Source organism: Mustela nivalis (assembly GCF_964662115.1).
Source record: "Mustela nivalis genome assembly, chromosome: X".
Classification (NCBI taxonomy): domain Eukaryota; kingdom Metazoa; phylum Chordata; class Mammalia; order Carnivora; family Mustelidae; genus Mustela; species Mustela nivalis.
This window is the reverse complement of record NC_139040.1, coordinates 68,993,362-69,005,774: the sequence shown is the minus strand read 5'-3', so window position 1 is coordinate 69,005,774 and position 12,413 is coordinate 68,993,362. Positions and strand designations below refer to the sequence as shown.

The 12,413-nt window shown below is 45.5% G+C and overlaps 1 protein-coding gene across 1 annotated transcript; it reads right to left on the bottom strand.

Moving 5' to 3' along the window:
* Positions 1-371: 371 nt before the first annotated feature.
* Positions 372-9,004, bottom strand: P2RY4 (pyrimidinergic receptor P2Y4). Its single transcript, XM_082716487.1, has 2 exons — positions 8,985-9,004; positions 372-8,488 (listed from the first exon to the last, which is right to left on the bottom strand). The coding sequence occupies exon 2, from the start codon at positions 8,479-8,481 to the stop codon at positions 7,384-7,386; it is 1,098 nt and encodes a 365-aa protein (XP_082572613.1). The 5' UTR covers positions 8,482-8,488; positions 8,985-9,004; the 3' UTR covers positions 372-7,383.
* Positions 9,005-12,413: the final 3,409 nt, after the last annotated feature.

Sequence of the window (12,413 nt, the reverse complement as noted above, 5' to 3'; positions counted from 1 at the left end):
TGTGCTGAAGTTGTTCAGCCAGCTCCCAGTTCTTCTTCAGGAGGAAATGCTCTATATGTAAGTGTAGATTTCCATGGGAGGAAGTGAGTTCAGGGTCTGCCTATGTCACTAGGTTGGACCCTCCCTTCTAAACCAACTCTTTAAAAACTTAGTAATATGTATTACTGTCCCAGAATATGTGCTTTGGGAAACTGCAGGGGAGAAATGAATAAAGACAGAAACTCATAAAAATCAAACTAGCTTACATTTTCAAAGAACCAGAGCAATGGCTACCTTCTGAAAGAAATCCAGCAAGATCAGAGTGTGTAAAAAGAAACATTTTATTCACATTGGAGATAGTTATTGGTGTAGTAAAGGGGATGAGGCTTACAATGAGCAGTAAGTTAAATATCAGTAAGAAGTAAATAAATTGAACAGGTGCCAGAATTATAATGCTCTGAGATGGCATTAGTTGATTTATCTCTTTGGTTTTTCCAACTACATCTGCTTGCTTCTTCCCATCAGTAGTTCCAAAAGCATGACTAGAGCCTTGAACTGTGGTACAAAATGTACAGTAATAGCCAGCCATCCCCCAAAAGGATTTTACCTTCTTATTTGTCTCAAAGAGTTCTCCCATTTTAATAATTTACCCTTTGACTTAAGGAAAAATAATTTGTCTCCTTCCCACTTTGGGACCAAAATACATAAACTCTGGCAATCAAACATACACCAAGGTGCCCTAATAGACAGACTCACTCTTTGGTTGTACTCGAGTATTTTCATACTCCCTTTTGGTGACAAACCACAGCTCAGCTCATACAAGAAATATAATGTCTGTAGGTTATGGCAAGTAGCTCATTCAGTGGCTGATTCTGAAATCTTTGGAAAGAGGCAAAGTCATGTAGGAACTAAAAGGGAAGGAGGGGTGTAAATACAGGTAAACAGATCTTGATTACAAAAACTATTTGAGATTGGCCTCTTTAGTTAATGTCATTGGCTAATAGCTTTTGTATGCAAGCTGGCAAGGAATCAAGCATTTTTTTAATTATCTTTCTGAGAGATTATCTTTCATGAATTCTCTTACACATTCACTGTTGCTTACTTCCTTGATTTTTCTTTGCTTTCCTTTCATTCAAAGATTTTTTAAAAATAACTTTTATAAGGCCCTGTCTTTGAAACTCTCTTCTCCCTTGAGGCTATGCCAAATTTTCAATATCTTTCCTCCCAGTTCATCACTGTGGCCATTTCTCAGTAATCAGCTTTTAGCCTTCTGCTTCTCACACTCAAGGTTTCAGGGTTTGTTGTGATCTTAACTATCACTTCCAAGCAGCACCAAAACCAAATCTAGAATTCTGGTTCCTCATCCAACTACACTAAAGTTGAGAACTATTGAAAAGGGGTTCCCACTCACAGGAATTCTAAATGATGTTTCTTCATCTTTTACTCCATTGACACTTCACAACAGCCCTGCTAAATGAGTATCCCTATCCCAAGTTTGCCAACGAGGAAACCGAATCTCAAAGAGATTAAGTAACTTGTCTGAGATCATGCAGCTAACGAGCAGCAGATTGAAGAAGCCAAGTCTGGTTATCTGACTCAAGCTGCTTGTTCTCTCTACTACTTCTCATCACCTTTTTCACCAAAATGCTGGCTTTCATCACATCAGTGAAGGAGAGTAAAGTCCTAGATGCACCCCAGGTGAAGCATTTGGCCTAAATGGGGATTATGAGATGAAGTAGTAGAATACGTGAGGAAAGTGAAATCTCAAATGTATCATCTTCTCCTCTCCACATCCACATTGGCTTTAGGGCAGGCCAACTAGTGAGTAACCAATGTAGGGGGATATGAGAGATGCTGAACAGGCCCACTTTCCTTCACAATGTCTTTTCAATGCCCTCCCTATCTCCACTGTTCCTAAAGTGCCCTTAGATCTTTAGGTTTCTTGGGGTTCCTGTGGCCTCTTAACATGGAACTATGCCCAGGAACAGAAACACTAAGTTGAATTATTGACATGTAATCATTCAGCAAATGTTTATTAAGCATCATTTATTAAGCAAATGGGGTGGTAGAATAACAACTGTTTATATTTGGCTAGCTCTCTAGATTTGCAGAGCCTTACCACAATCTGAAATACTTAAAGCTGGGATTATGATCCTCATTTTATGGGTGATGAAATTATAACACAAAGACTCACCCAAGTAACACACCTAAGCCCCTCTTTCATAATCAGGACTCCAACTTGGCTCTTCTGATTTTAATCCTATCCTCTTTTCTCCTATCACAGTAGCTCAAGGAGTTTACAGTAGGGAACTCAAAGCAAACATACATAAAGAGTTAAATAGCAATAATAATATAATTTCAAAAGACAATAAATGCCGGGTGACTGATATAGACAATAATTACTGTAGGAGTGACCAGGAAGGTCACTGTGGGTAAGAGTCACCATACAAGGCCTCAACAAGGAAGTGAGGTTTAAGCCTGCCCTTGGAAACTAGATAGGAAAAAGACAGTGGGAGAAGAAAAGGAAGGCATTCTAGTGTGGGGAGAAGGAAGAATAAGGGTACAGAGCTGAGAACGTGCAAGTCTTATTTGAAGAGAGAATGAGAAGCTCAAATTAGCTGGAGAAGAAAGGCTTGTACTGGGGAGGAATGGAAAATAAGGCTGAAAATTCTCTCTTTTAGTTCTGACTTAAGGATTTCAACTTGTCTTGTAGACAGTGGGGAGCCATGAGAGAGTTTTAAGTAAGAGAGTGAAACTGTAAGAGCAGTGTTAGGGCTGACTAACCTGGCAGTATGCATTATATAGCATGCATTTGTGTGAGGAGAGACTAGATGCAAGAAAGACCCATTAGAAGGCTGTAACAGTCAGTCAGGGATACCGTAACAATAGTCAGTATTAGAATGATACCATTGGGATCATGAAAGAAAGATGATTATAATCGACATGCTAACTAAAGAAAGGCCAGAATCTCCTGAAATAGAAGAATTGAAGTTACCTGAGTATTTTGGGGAAAGAAGATGGCATGGGAAAAAAATGATCGAAACAGGTAGGGAAACTGGTTTAGTAAGTTTTAACATCTTGGGTTGGAAGTAACAATGAAAGATCCAAGTGAAACTGTCCAGCGGGGAGGTGGAACTTGGAAGAAAGGACAGGCTAGAACTGAGTGGGCGTGGCATAATGGAAGGAGGTCTTGGAGTCAGGGGATCTGGGGTCTAAGCCTAGTTCTTCCTTTCCTGCAAACTTACTAAGTAATGGGCAAGTCCTATCTCTTGGCCATTTTACTGCTCTGTAAAGTGAGTGGGTATCTAGGCCCTGGGAGATTTCTGAGGTACTCTCAAGGACTCTAAGTCAACTGAATTGTATTCATGTGCACATATGTTCTCTCCAGGAGAAAATCAGGGGTCAGATGTGGGGGAGTTGGGGAGTGGACTAAATAATCCCCAAATGCTATGACTATGACAGGTCTTGGATCTCTGTTTTCTTAGGTAGTAAAAAAGGAGAAGCCAGCAGAGAGAAAGGAAATAATAAGATAAGTAAAAGCAGGAGGAGAGAAAGGAGGAGAGAAATTTAAAGCCGGAGGATAAAATTAAAGGACCCAAAAGGAATGAAAATTAAAAGCAAAATTTATAATAAGTGGAAGAAATATGTATATCAAATACAACAAAGGGTTAACATGTATGTTAAACGAAGAATACATTTAGATAAATAAGATCACCAATATATATAAAACTACTCATGCCATCTGGTAAAGAATATAACCAATTCACACAAGAGGAAATACAAACAGTAAACATATGGAAAAGTCTCCTATCACATGAATAATCAAAGAAGTGAAGATAAGGGGCGCCTGGGTGGCTCAGTGGGTTAAAGCCTCTGCCTTTGGCTCAGGTCATAATAACAAGGTCCTGGGATCGAGCCCTGCATCAGGCTCTCTGCTCAGCAGGGAACCTGCTTCCTCCTCTGTCTCTCCGCCTGCTTCTCTGCCTCCTTGCAATCTCTGTATGTCAAATAAATAAAATCTTTAAAAAAAAAAAGAAAGTGAAGTTAACAAATTAATGTGGGTTTTTGTTTTGTTTTGTTTTGGGTTTTTTAAGATTTTTGTTTATTTGACAGATAGAGAGCATGAGAACAGGCAGGGGGAGTAGCAGGCAGAGGGAGAACCAGACAGGAGAGGGAGAAGCAGGCTTTCCAATGAGCAAGGAGCCCGATGTAAGGCTCCATCCCAGGACCCTGGGATCATGACCTGAGCTGAAGGCAGATGCTTGACCAACTGAGCCACCCAGGTGTCCCCACAAATTAATGTTTTAAGCCATCTAAACAGATTCCTTATGAAGTCCAATACTAGAGCTGCAAAGAAGATGGAACACTTGCATGCCATTGTGGCCTTGAAAATTTGTACAGTCTTTTTGGAAATCAAGATCCATAAAAAAATGTTTATATACTTTGACCTGGTAATCCCACTCCTGGGAACTTGTCCTAGGAACAGAATTGTAAAGAAGAAAAAAGTCATATGCAATAATATGTTCAAAGCCCAGAAAAACTGGGAGTTGACTAAATGTCCAATAATAGAGGAATGGTCAAATAAAATATAATCTACTAATGGATATAATTTTATGTGACTATTGAAATGATAAATATGAAAGACTGTAGCACAAGGACAGTATTTATAATAAAAGTTTCTTAAAGCAAAATTCTAAAATATATGTACACTGTGATTGCACTTCCATAAAATATAAGTATTATGCAATATGAAAAATCATGGAACATAGATAAATGAAAACAATTTTCTGGGGTTTGGAAGTACAGGTGAACATATTCTTTCAAAATCTCCTTTAATGTTGTCATAGTGGAATTTTTAAATGTTGTTTTCATTAAAAAAATTTAAACAAGGTATGCAACAGGATAACATGATCTAGAGATAGTCAAAGAGGATGAATATAGAGAAAATATCATTAAAGATCTTGCTTTTGAAGTAATTTGTGTTCTTCCAGGTACAGAAGGAAACCAGGTTCAGAGAGTTAAGAGGTGACTTTATAGTGATGAAATGGGGTTATGGGGTTATGGTACTTTTTCTGGAAGTTTGACAGTGAAATGAATAAGTTGACTAGAATGTTAGCTACAAGAGACAGCAGGGCCATGGTATTGGTGATACTGTTTTATTTTTGTTTGGTTGGGTTTTGTTGTGTGTGTTTTTTAAAAGATGGTGTGAAATCAGTTATGGAAAGACTGAAAATAATGAAAGGGGATAAACAAATGAACAAGTAAAAAGGCCACCTCTTATTTTGGGTCTACAGGCAAGAAAGACAAGATGGGTATAACAGTTGAGTGATTATGAATGAAGCAGAAAGAGGTTGAGGTATTAGATCTCAGTTTTACAGGAGGCAAGGTAACTCTTAGAAGGTCATAGGGTAGCTTGGAGTTGGAGTCTTGATAAGGTGGAAAAGACAGAAAACACTTGTTCTGGAATGTCCACTAGGAGCTGAGCAAGCTAATAAAAATTGAGGCTTAGATGAAGTTACAAGACAGGAAGTTTCAGTGGGTCAAAACAGCCTTGTGCTCTGGTTTCATCTGCAATCCCCTTCAGTCTAAGAGAAAGGGAAAAATTGGCTAAAGGTGAGACTCAAGGTGTTTAGCCAAATTTAGAGTGTGAGGGAAGACAGCCTTAAAGTAGAAGACCGCAAAATCTGGGCAGTTGAGTCTTGATAATGAGTGAAATGAGTCTTGATATGGGTTAAATGGACTTGTAAAATAGAAGAGGCTGGGTCAGTTGTGATGGAGAAAGCAGCTTTACCTGGTGGGGCCGGTGGATAGGAGAGGTAGGTGATGGGCAAGGAGGCTGTGGTCATAGAAATTAAAGGGAGAGAGTACAGATGAAAAATGGGTTATGTAACAGTCTAAGAAGTGGCTATGGCACTGGGAAACTCGTAAATAAAAGGCCTGTACATTTACTGTTAATGGAAGGAGGCCTAGGTAGCCAGCAGGGAGAGGGAGCACATGGGAGGATGCAAAGGGGGACATGCGAGCATCAGAGTCATTGTTTCCTGAAGACTAACCTCAGCCTTACTCTCCAGAGAGACCCCTAGATGACAGTAGACAAGAAAGAGATCAGAGACAGGTCAGCAAGAGTGGGACAGAAGAAAAGGAAGGCTGGAGACTCAGGAGACCAGTGGCTAGAAGGCAATTTTGGGAGGGGGGTGCCTGAAAGGGTAAGCGCACCCTTCTGATGAGCACCTGCCTAGACACTCTTACTTCCTAGGCTTGGAAGTTAGCTGCCCAAGTTCCATACCTATTCCTGACTCCTGTAAGCCCAGAAGTAGTAGGACAGTGCTGGGGAGGAGTGATTGGATGCAAGAATGTCAGGGGATCTGTCTTCGTCCCCATGCTCTGTCTGCCCTGGCGTTGAAGCCCTAAAGCATAATCTGAAAGAGTTGGTGACAGATTTATTATTCACCTAGGTCAGGAGCCAGAGAAAGGGGAGAGACCAGGGAAGAACCAGCTCTGGGTGTCAGTCCCTGTCACCGCCCCAAACTCTGTACAAACCTGCTCTACCCCCACCTCAGTGCTGGAACTTATGGCCACAAAGGTGAGAGCTCCCCTCTCTCTTTCTTTCCAAGCCATCGGCTGGTCTTTGCACTTAGTACAGGAGAACTGTCAACTATGTTCCCCGCAAACATCATAAAGGAGGTCCTGTTTCAAAGGCCAACATCAGCTTGGACCCCGCCCCTTGAGGCAGGTTATCCGCCCCATGGTAAGATGCAGGGCTGTACACCAGTTCAACAGTGCCATACGTCTGGCTGCTCGCAGGCACCCTGGCCTGCAGGCTGTCTGGGATTGAGCCGTATTTCAACACTTCAGTGTGCGAGACCATCCTGTCTGAGAGGAACCCAGGAAGGGGGTGTGGGCACTACATATGTCCCAACCTTGGCATCTGTGCTATGCCGGTGCTCCCACTTCCTGATGCTGGCTATCGCCGTCAGATAAATCAGACCAATCCCGAGATCCCCCTCCAGCTTCTCCACCTCTTCAGTCTATTGCGCGGGTCTGGCTGAAGGAACACAGGCTATACAAAGGTGCATGGGGGAAAAAGGACTGCATGAGGATTTTAAGAAACCTTGTAAGCTCAAGAGAGACAGAGACAGGACTGATGGCCCCAGGAAGGAGACAGAGGCAAAGAGAAAGAAGAGTGGCTGTTACTCCCTTTGGCCAAAAAAGAGAGGGCAGCTGAAAGGGTTATGAGAGATGGGGTCACACATGATTTCCCTGGTTCCTCTTAATCCTCAGGGTGTGGGCCTCTCTCTGGAGTCTGGGAAAGAGGAAGGATCAGCCATACTGGATGTAAATATCAAATTCCCTCACCTCTGCCCTACACATACCCTTTTTCCTCTCACTTCCTGGCTCCTAGGGCTACAATCTATCTGCCCCAGGGGCAGGGAAGCCACGGTCCCTCCGGGCGGATGTCCACCTGCAGCTGCTTTCCTCAGCCAGGGAGACCAGCGCCAGGGTGGAGGCCGTGGTGGGGGGCTGAGGCTCCCCACACCTGCACAGCTGCCAGAGCTGACGGCGATACTTGTCCCCTGTGAGCAGGTAGAGCACGGGATCCAGGCAGCTGTTGGCACTGGCCAGAGGCCGAGTCACTTTGTAGACCACATTGACAACGTTCAGCACCTGGCAGTCGACTTCCAGCAGCCTTGACATGTAATAAATGGTGCGGGTGACGTGGAAGGGCACGAAGCAGACAGCGAAGACAGTCAGCACCACAGCGATGGTGCGGAGAGAACGCAGACGCGAGGATGACTGGGCGGCCCCTGGCAAGGGCCGATACAGGCGCCGGGCCATGAGCCCATAGCAAATGAGAGTGACCAGGCAGGGCACGCCAAACAGCAGCCCCATGACAGCTGAGCTGAAGTGCACGTAGTGGTCAAACTCCTCGGGCCGAGTGGTGTCATGGCACAGGATGGTGTCCTTCTTGGGGCTGGTGGTGACGAAGAACAGGTTGGGCACAAGGCAGCCAGCCACGACCAACCAAATGGCCAGGCAGAGAAGGCCCGCAAAGCGTGGGCGGCCCCAGCGCAGGGCCCGAAGCGGGTGGCAGATCCCCAGGTAGCGGTGCACGCTGATGCAGGTAAGGAAGAGGACGCTGCAGTAGAGGTTCCAGTAGAAGAGGAAGCGGATGAACTTGCAGAGTCCTGTGCCAAAGGGCCAGTGGTTTCGGGCCGCATAATAGTAGATGAGGGTGGGCAGTGACAGCACATACAAAGTGTCTGACAAGGCCAAGTGGAACATGTAGGTGGCCGTGGCATCCCAGGGTCGGAGGCGAAAGAGGAAGAGCCAGAGGGTTAGGGTGTTGAGGCCCAGGCCCAACAGGAAAACGACTGTGTAACTCACAGGCAGCAGGATGAACTTGAACTCTTCATTGAAACTGCAGTCCAGCTCTCCCTGGCTGTCGCCAGGATCTGGGCTGGGACCTAGGGTTGTAAGCAGAGAGGACTCTGCACTGGCCATGGTCCCCCTAGAGGTGGAAAGGGGAGAAGTGAGGACAGCTGGGTTTTCCTGGCCTCCCATCCCTGACCTGAAGCCAAACAGCCGAGAATGGGGAGGGCCGTGACTGAAGCACGAGGAGTAGCTGACAGGAGTATGTCCAGGAGCAACCCGGGCCAGGCTGGCCCCTGCTAGAACCCCCTTGGTCCAGCCTGTGGCAGTGCTGGGACCCAGCAGGGCAGGCTGGGAGTTTGGGCTGTTCTTATCCTGCCACTGACTCTGTCCTTCAGATCTTGGCTAGCCGAAAGGGCAGGACCATCCAACAGGCAAAGATGGCCGGACCCAAATTGTCTCCTAGCCCATGACATTTCTCCACATGGTGACTTCACCTATCCCCTCACCCAGGTCCCACCCAGGAGACCCAGTGTCTCCACACTACAGTTCCTTTTTTGATGCCTTCCCCCAGCCTGGTCCAGCCCAGGAGCCCCATCATCACCCTCACCAAAGAAACTTGGCATGTCTCCTACCTGGTCCCCTTGAAGCTGAGCCCAGCTGACTCTGTCACCTTTCCCTTTGGCAGCCAGAGGGCATATCCAAGAGGGCGGGTTTGGGGGTGGGGCCTATTCTCCTCCTGGCCTGGGAAATCATCAGAGCTAGAAAGGTCCATCGAGATTATCTAGTCCAACCCACTCACTCTATAGATTGAGAAACTGGGGCCCGGTGAGATTACTATTTAACAATTTCTAAATGACTGTAGGATGGAGTACACAAGGAAACATCCAAGTTTACAGATGAAGAGCCAGGCCGCAGGAGACTAAAGCTACAGGGAGATCATACAAATCTGTGTAAGCGAGCAGAAACATGGGAAGTGAATGAATGCTAACATGAGCAGAAATACCAGATAACACACAGAAAGATTTTAGGAAAGCCATAGTACTGATATAAATCTTCAGTCTGTGTGCATATAATTATAAAAATGCTTATGTATCACGTACTATGTGCAAGGCACTATTCTAAGTGCTTTACACTCCTTGATGGCCCGACAGTTTCTTTAGAAGCACAATTAATCTCCCTACTTTGCCGATGAGAAAACTAAGGCACAGAGAATTTATTCTGCTATTTAGTGGTAGAGTCAATATTTGAATCAAGGCAGGCTTTCCTTTGATCCAGGTTCTAACATCCATGTTCTTTTTTTTTTTTTTTTTTAAAGATTTTTTAATTTATTTATTTGACAGACAGAGATCACAAGTAGGCAGAGAGGCAGGCAGAGAGAGAGAGGAGGAGGAAGCAGGCTCTCCGCAGAGCAGACAGCCCGATGCGGGGCTCGATCCCAGGACCCTGGGATCATGACCTGAGCCGAAAGCAGAGGCTTTAACCCACTGAGCCACCCAGGCGCCCCTCTTTTTTTTTTTTTAAGATTTTATTTACTTATTTGACAAAGAGAGAGACAGCAAGAGAGGGAACACAAGCAGGGGGAGAGGCAGAGGAGAAGCAGGCTCCCCCACTTCCACTGAGCAGGGAGCCCAACACGTGGCTCCATCTCAGGACCTCGGGATCACAACCCAAGCCAAAGGCAGATGCTTAACCACTGACCCACCCGGCGTCTCTCATCTGTGTAATTGCTATGTGTAGTTGCCCCTCTGAAGCCACTGAAGCAAATGTTTACTGAGAGCCCACTGTGTACTTTGTCCTGTTCTAGGTACTGGTAGTTCACTAGGAATGAAGAAAAGAGAAAAACTCTCATTCTAATGGAGCTCACATACTAGTGGGAGGGAAAAGAAAAGAAAATTAACAAGTAAAATATATAGATTATAATCACTGCTATGGAGAAAAAGGTGGAAAGGGGAATAGAGAAGAAGAGACATGGGAATAGAGAAGGTTGCTTCTTTAAATATTAGGGTGGCTTTGGGTAAAGAGCAGGTGGTTGGGAGGAAGGGGAAATGTAGAGAGGGTGTCAGACAGTTTGGCAGGGACCAGATCACGAAGGTCCTTGGAAACCATTGTGAAGATTGCTTAGCTTTTACTTTTAAAGCATGGGAAGCCATTGAGGGTTTAGAAGGGACAAGTGTCAGGGTCTAATTTATATATTTTTAAAAGATTTTATTTATTTATTTATTTGAGAGAGAGATGGAGAGAGAGAGTGAGAGCTCTATGTTGAGAATAGACTGCAAGACTGGAGGAACAAGAGGAAGATAAACTCAGGAGCTATTGCCAATGAATGATGGTGACTTGGACCAGAGTGGCAAAGGTGATGGGAAGTGGTCCGATTCTGGCTAGATTTTGAAAGTAAAGGCAACACAATTTACTGACGTGGGCGGTGCAAGAAAGAGAGAAGTCCGGAACGACTCCAAGATTTGTAGCCTGAGCAACTGGAGGAACTGTTCACAGAGATGGGAAAAGCTGTGAGAGAAGCAGGTTTGAGGGAAAACTGGGGGTTTGTTTTTCAGCCTGTCAATTTCAAGAGGTCTATTGCACTTGTGGGAAGAGGAGGAGAGGAGACAGTTCCCTCCTCCCCAAGATTGCTAGCCGACAAACCTTCCTGAAAGGCCCACCCCATCCTACACACCACCTCTCATCTCTCTCTACCACTCCAGAAGACTCCAGTCTGAATATAGCAGAGAAAGTACAGAAACCAAACCTAGATGTTTGAGAGCTAAGTGCCAGACAATGCCAACTTGCTGGGAGCTCTGGATCTGGGGCTCCTGGGGCTAACTAAGGTGCCAGGATTGTGGGAATCTTCGGCAAAGGGGGCAAACTTTGGGCCCGGAGGACTCTGGGGGTGAGGCAACTAGTGCTCTTGGGGAGGGAAGGGCAGTCTGGGCAGAATCCACGCTTCAGGGAACTGGAAGCAATGGGGACTCTGAACCTGATCTTCAGGTTACCCAGCTGGATTCCGGGAGTGAGAGGAGGCGGTAGGTCTGCGAGGGAGGCTCTAGAATCTGGGATCTAGAGCTCCTGGAGGCCCAGAAACCTGGATAGGGGAAACTTGGAGATACTTGCCGCATGGCAGGGTGGGGGTAGCTAAAAGGGAGGCATGGAGGAAGCGGTCTGAGCCTGAGCCCTGAACAGCAGGCTGCTGGGATATTGGGTAAGAGGCCCAGATGTTGAAGCCAGACAGACACGAATTCAAATCCTTGTTTTCCCAGGCATTAGTTGTGTGATGCTGGACACCTCTTTGTAACTATGTTTTCTCCCTGGTGAAATGGACATAATAACACCAGTCCTTCAGGGTTTCCTGAATATTGAATTGGTCAATAGGTGTGAACACACATCGTAAATCACAAGGTATTTTGTATTATTCCTTTGCACTTAGGGATGAAGCTAATCTCTTTGGAGGAGAACACATGTGATTCGAGGTTTGGCATAAACCCAAGAGTTCACGCCAGCATCCTCCACACTAGAGAAGCTCCTGCTACTAGGTTTCTGCTAGTCCCTGGACAAAGCTCCAGCTGTCACTGCTGCCACCGCCGCCCAGTGGCTACTTCAGGAAAGGACCTCGCCCAGCACCGCCTGGGCCAAAAGGATTTGTGCCTTAGGAAATGCTGCAGGCCAGACCTGCTGGCTTCTGTAACACTCTTCCTCACTTTTGTTTCTGTGATTTTGCATTACTCTGGTTCTCCTACTCCTCTGGATGCCCCTTCTGACCTCTTCACCTGGCTCCTTTTTGTCCTCCTTCCTCCGAAGGTGACCTTTCCCCAAGGCTTATCCCTAGAGCTTTTTCTCTTCTGTCCTCTCTTCCCCACTACCTCCTCCCCAACCTCTTCCTCACTCTATCATTTCTCTTTCCTGATCTCTCTCTTTCTCTCTCTCATGCTTAAAAAAAAAAAAAGATTTCATTTATTTGACAGAGAGGAATATAGCAAGACAAGGAACACAAACAGGGGGAGTGGGAGAAGGAGAAGCAGGCTCCACACTGAGCAGGGAGCCCAATGCTGGACTCGATCCCAGGACCCTGG